This window comes from Lactuca virosa, chromosome 8 (genome assembly GCF_052849685.1).
Source record: "Lactuca virosa cultivar CGN04683 chromosome 8, Lactuca_virosa_CGN04683_v6, whole genome shotgun sequence".
Taxonomy (NCBI): Eukaryota; Viridiplantae; Streptophyta; class Magnoliopsida; order Asterales; family Asteraceae; genus Lactuca; species Lactuca virosa.
This window is the reverse complement of record NC_136433.1, coordinates 302,046,919-302,052,918: the sequence shown is the minus strand read 5'-3', so window position 1 is coordinate 302,052,918 and position 6,000 is coordinate 302,046,919. Positions and strand designations below refer to the sequence as shown.

Here is a 6,000-nt window from a genome sequence, read left to right as displayed (position 1 = left end):
TAATTTTAAACATTAGTTATTTAGTTTTCATTGAAATATAGAACACGAAGATGGTACATTCTGCATGAGTAGTAGTACTCTGCCATAGAGATAGATATATTTGGAGAGAGAGAGAGAGAGAGAGAGAGAGAGAGAGAGAGAGAGAGAGAGAGAGAGAGAGAGAGAGACGGAGTGCATCGGGAGTAGTACATTTGTAGGAGTTTTAACACTTGGGAGTGGAAAGCCCACAAGAGGTGGCAACCTTCTGGGCGTTAGGAGAAACAACGTAACTCTTGAGACTAGGGTTCTTCATGTACTGACATAAGCATGGCCTCTGCTCTTTCAGCTTTGTGCAGCACTGCTGAGATGGTGGCGAGGATGACGAGAAGGCAGCGGCACACGGCGCCAACTCCGTCACCATGCATGTCACCGCCGTAGCCACCTGCGATCCGGCAAACACCATCACCAGAATTGCTGCTGCACATAAGGTAATGTATGTTCCTGACCTCATTTTTCCACTAACTTGGTGGGTTTAATGCAAAGAGAGAAATATTGATGGTGAGGAGTTGCATTGTAGGCTGGCGGCTCTAGGTCAATTTATAGAGAAGCAACCCCCCCACCCCCCCCCCCCCCCACCCACCCACACACACAAATGAAAAAGTTAAAAAGACTTCCAACTTAACCGATAAGTCATTAGTGTTGGTTTAATGGTATGTGGTAGGTGGATTAGTGTCTCACTCTCTTAAGGTATAAAATTTAAGTGGGTTTATATGTTATCATTATATTAGAAGTCATTTATAAAGCAAATCACGATAGTGACAATTTTTATTTAATCTTAAATTAGGACACATTAATTTGAAAGTTAGTACGTACAAGAGTTAGGTTAATTTTATTACCGAAAATTTTTGTTAGTGACTTATTAATTAGTACAAAAGATTATGGTGTGTACCATTCCATCCCTCCACCATCCCAAAATTTCTACGATTTCTCCACTTCGGCACCGCATCCTCATCGGCACCGCATCCTCATCATCTAGATAATTAGTATTATACCCGTCCAACGATAATTAGTATTATACCTGTCCGTTGGACGATTGACTGACGTAATAACAATAAATCTATTTTACTCTTTTTGTGTAACATTTTAGTTTCATATATATATATATATATATATATATATATATATATATATATTATTAAATATATTGTCTGCTTCTTGAAAATTAAGAGGTAATACCTCATGTACAATAATATTAAGCTTACATCGTATACGTATACACTGTATTCCCTTATCTCTTCGATCTTCGATGTTACCCTAATCTTCTCTACACACAACAGCTGCCATCAAACGGAAATTGAACCCCTCTTCTTTACGTCTCCTGCCTAATCGCTTCAGAATCGATCGATACTCACCCGCAGTGTCTCCTTTTCTCAATCGACGCCCTCGAAGTCCACCAACCATTCACAGCTCAAACACCTTCATGGATCAGTATGTGCCGTATCCCAGCAGCAGAAGGAAATCGAACCCCTCTTCTTTGCGTCTCCTTCCTAATCATTGGATCAGTGTTTGCTGGTAGGGTTGCTCATCCAGTGTTAAAAAGCACACATTTTTACCCTAATCTCCTCTACACAACAGCCACCATCAAACCAAATCTCTACCGTCTCTTTCTTGGCGTCGTTGATGAATGTCTCAGTGCCTCCACCGTCTCCACCTGACTCTGGCAACATCACACACCAGCAGCGCGCCACCATCTGTCTCCACCAAAGATGCAATCGACCCACTGGAAGTCCACCTTTTCCGTCACCGATGTCCGCCACCCCCGTTGTCTCCCCGCTTCTACCTTCTAATAATACGAGTAGCCCTAACCCTATCCCGCCGCCACATTCAACCACTATCTGGTCGTCGTCGCTACAACCTATTAGCGGGTCACCGTCCACCATTTCGTTCGATTCTTAGCAAACCACAACGATCAGATGGGATCAACAAAAGCTGGCTTCTCCTCAAATTACAACATCAAACAATCTCCGCTCCAATCTGTAACTCTCTTTCTATTCTCTTTTCTTATGCTGTAATTTATGTCCTAAAACCCTAATTTTTTTCTAAATCGTTAGTCAGACAAGGGTTATTTTTCTTCCAAATGTTAATTTTGTGTAAATCGCCCTTTTGGGTGTTGATGAGTTGTTGCTTAAGTTTACAGCTTATGTTAGGTTTTACGAGGTTTGTGCTCCTAAAAAAGGAGACTATGTTTATGTATCTGCAGTTGTTGGACAGCTTGTTGGTCAACTCGCTAAGTTACATGGATGCTATGTGGTTGGAAGCGCTGGAACAACCCAGAAAGTACATATTACCAGTTTCTTATTTACTTAATGAACTTAATGATTAAACACTTAATATGGACATATACATGGCTGATGACTGTTTTGTTTTTACTTAACCTGAAGTAATTCCTTATCTTTTTCTTACCGTTGAACTTGCTGTTTGTAGGCTGACTATCAATTTTTCTACAAATTATTTCCTTATCTACCCAAGAAGTTGCAAGTGCAACCATGGATGAACAGCCAGAAGTTCTGATGCTCAGCCTAGAGACAAATTCAAACGTGATAGTCTTTACATAGACAAGCAAGGGAAATTAAGAAACTTCGATCATAAAAATGTTTCAAGGAAAAGAGGTATGTACAAAAGTTCCTTTTTCATTATCTCAGAATCTAAAGTATTGCTTTAATGATCTTATGAAATGCATATTGTATTGCTTTTGTGTAGGTGGTTCTTTAAGGGGGCAGGGATGGAAATATGGATCAGGGTTTGTGGATGGAATATTTCCAGTGTTGAGTCCTGATGTACAACATATTTTAAACTTCATGAAAAAGGAAACTGATGTGAACAGGGTATGGGATGCTCTTAGTAGTCTTGTTCCCACTCACACTACATGGGATGATATCATCAGTGTTGGTGTTCAATTTCGTCTAAATAATAGATGGGATCCAATCATATTAGTAAGAACCATTTTGTTGTCTTTGTATTACATTTATGAAATATTGGTTTGATAATTTGTCAACTACTACTCTCATTAAAGATGTGTGAATGGATTAGTAAGAGCCTATTGTACATCTGTGTGTATCTTTATATATGTATCTGTGTGCTTATCTTTGTGTGTACATTACTTAAATGAAAAAAATAAGAACTTAATTTGATTTTTTTTTCTCAGATATTGAAATAAATGAGTGCTTGGAGAGTCATGGTGGATGTTGGCATGCCAGAGAGCATATTTGACTGATGGATTCAAGTTCTTCCCCCACTGTGAGGGTTATTTATAGTTGAGGACTGTCCATGTGGTTTTCACTCTAATAAAGAACTAAGAATTCATGTAATTGCGCACCACTATCTATTTTGCTCAGCTGAAAAACTTGCAGCTTCCACTTTTTCTTATAAAGGTTTATAAAAATGATCAATATTTGTTTGATGAAGAAGAAGCTAATGAAGCCGGTAATTGTAAATGCTTACATGGCCTACCATCCCCTATTTTTCTTTACACAACTACATACACTTCCACACACATACATATGCACACGTACACACTTTAGTGAGCAAAACATGGGAAATAGCTTACTTATATTGAGATAACAAAGTTGGGTTCTTTGTTATTTCATATATTCTCAAAACAGATTTCCTATTTTTGTTATCTAAGATTAAATCAATATTTCTTTTTTGATTTTCTTATACCATATTTAATTGTAATATATTTGGAGTTGCCCAATTAAATAAAAAGGTAAACCCTTTTTTCTCACCATATAATAGCGTGTTATGTTTTCTTTTCCTAATGATTTTGAACCAGTTAGATGTTTGTATAATAAGGATATGTTAGTTTTTGTTCCAGGGTTGTAATTGAAACAAAAGCTGAAAATAGCATGGCTTAAAGCTCCGAACTTTTTATTCCAGGTTTCACTTCTTCCTCTGTTGATGTGTGTTTTGGTCTGATAAACTATTTTTTTTAAAATTTTTTCTTAATCATCCATGTATTTTATTCTTTTAAGTCAACAAAGTCAAGGTAGATATGGCTGGTGCAGGTGGGCCGAATAAAGTTTGAAAATTTTCAACATTATGTAAGTTACGAATTGTAAAAGTTGGGCAAGGTAGAAATTTCTTACATTTATACATTGTCGGTTGAAGGTCATATTTGTGCTATTTTGGTTTTGGATTTGATGGTCATATTTCTGACTCTGTTTTCATTTTGTGTAGGTTATGTCTTCATTTAACAAATCAAATTACATAAATAAGTAGGGTTTTCACTATTTATTTTAATTAAAATCATGGTGTTTGAAATATTTTCAAAGGTCTGAATGGAAAATAGGGTAAAAACATTTAATGAGTGATGGGGTATTGGATTTGATATATCTAATGATGATGGCAGAGGAGTGGAGAAACCTAAAGTGAATTTTAATGGTTTATTTGACATTTTTCATGACTTTTTTTTGTTAATTTATTTAATTTGGATTTGATGTGTTTTTGTAATCCTTGAATATTTGAGGTTCTAAAAGAAATGCAATTTATTTGACTCATCTATATTTAGGTTAATGATCTATTATATTTTGCTGCTCCTATTAAATATGATTAAGTTGATGAGTCTGAGTTGGAAGACTACTCATGATGATGAAATTATGAAGGATTTTATATTTGGTGAAAAATTGTATCTCGTGCATATATGAAAGAACTTTTTAAACTAATATACATACATAATTACATATATTGTAAAATGTTAAGTGCCTCTCAGAAGCATGCATCATCTGTTGGTGTCAAGAAACAACCTGTAGGGAAAATAGAGTAGAAAAAAATATATGTAGGATGATATTAGTGCATCTCAATTTTTTAAAGTATACTATGCCGTTGATAAGAAAAATTGAAAGTGAGATTCTTAAATTAGGAAAAAAATGAAAATACAATAAGGGAAGCAAATAATTTTTTTGTTATAGTTATATAATAATTCATAGATAAGAATAGGAAATAATATTTTTGACCCATAATTTGAATAGTAGAAATACAGAAATAACACCTATGGATGTAAGACAAATATATCTTATTTTATTGTGACGAAAGAAATTATGTAGCTCTTAAAAAGGGACATGTAAAATGTCAAATAAGAAAAAAAAGTGAAGTTAGTTTTTATGTGGGATACAAATCCTAAATTAAAAGTTGAGTTCAAATCAACAAATGACAAGTATAAAGAAATTCATGGTTTAATAAATACAAAAAATACAAATTGCTTTTTCAGTTGCTAAAAAAAGTCAAAAATCGTAATATAGGTTCGGTAAAAAGATAATATATCTATACATTGAAGAAAATGTTAGTTTTCAAATAAAGAACGTTGTCATAACAAAGTGTTATTATACTTTAAAATCAAAATACTTAAAAGTTAGTATATAAGATTTTATCCAAACAGTCGTTACTAACAAAAAAGGAAGAATAAATTGTAATTGATTTCTTGGGTTAAAGAATAATAAAGCGTTTTAATATTCTTTTAAAAAAAATCAAGATTACTGTTCAAAAATTGAATTGATAAGAAACTTGAATAGACATGATTTTATCTTCTAATATTTCTTTAGGTTGAACATACTTAACTTTTATATAAAGTGAATAATAACTAATTAACAAAATTTTTATATATCTGATTTGACCTAATGTTTTTTTTAATGTCAATTCTTTCTGTTGCATCATGGTGAAACAAAACACACCTAATTTGTCTGTTATATATATATATATATATATATATATATATATATATATATATATATATATATATATATATGATTTGACCTATTATTATTTAACCCAAATAACACCTATCCAAAAAAACTATTCACCGAAAGGAAACGATGTGCCGACCATCAAAACGAAACCAATTTTTGGAAGGAAACTAATCATCGGAATGAAACAAATTATCGCCGCCGCATCGCCCGGGTATTCTACTAGTATATATATATATATATATATATATATATATATATATATATATATATATATATATAT

General features: G+C 33.6%; 1 protein-coding gene and 1 pseudogene across 17 annotated transcripts; one reads left to right on the top strand and one right to left on the bottom strand.

The window, feature by feature from the left end:
• LOC145132747 (non-specific lipid-transfer protein 2 pseudogene) lies at nucleotides 1–537 on the bottom strand (annotated as a pseudogene).
• A 717-nt stretch (nucleotides 538–1,254) lies between these two features.
• LOC145132550 (uncharacterized) lies at nucleotides 1,255–4,535 on the top strand. 17 transcript variants are annotated; one of them, XM_079067385.1, is made up of 7 exons: nucleotides 1,255–2,015; nucleotides 2,240–2,316; nucleotides 2,464–2,648; nucleotides 2,740–2,972; nucleotides 3,185–3,276; nucleotides 3,854–3,915; nucleotides 4,044–4,535. In XM_079067385.1, the coding sequence occupies exons 1-3, from the start codon at nucleotides 1,664–1,666 to the stop codon at nucleotides 2,548–2,550; spliced, it is 516 nt and encodes a 171-aa protein (XP_078923511.1). In that variant the 5' UTR covers nucleotides 1,255–1,663; the 3' UTR covers nucleotides 2,551–2,648; nucleotides 2,740–2,972; nucleotides 3,185–3,276; nucleotides 3,854–3,915; nucleotides 4,044–4,535. The 17 variants fall into 17 exon arrangements, with proteins under 17 accessions (XP_078923511.1, XP_078923507.1, XP_078923512.1 ...); XM_079067381.1 differs by having other exon boundaries at nucleotides 4,011–4,535; XM_079067386.1 differs by having other exon boundaries at nucleotides 3,842–3,915.
• The last annotated feature ends 1,465 nt before the right edge of the window (nucleotides 4,536–6,000 follow it).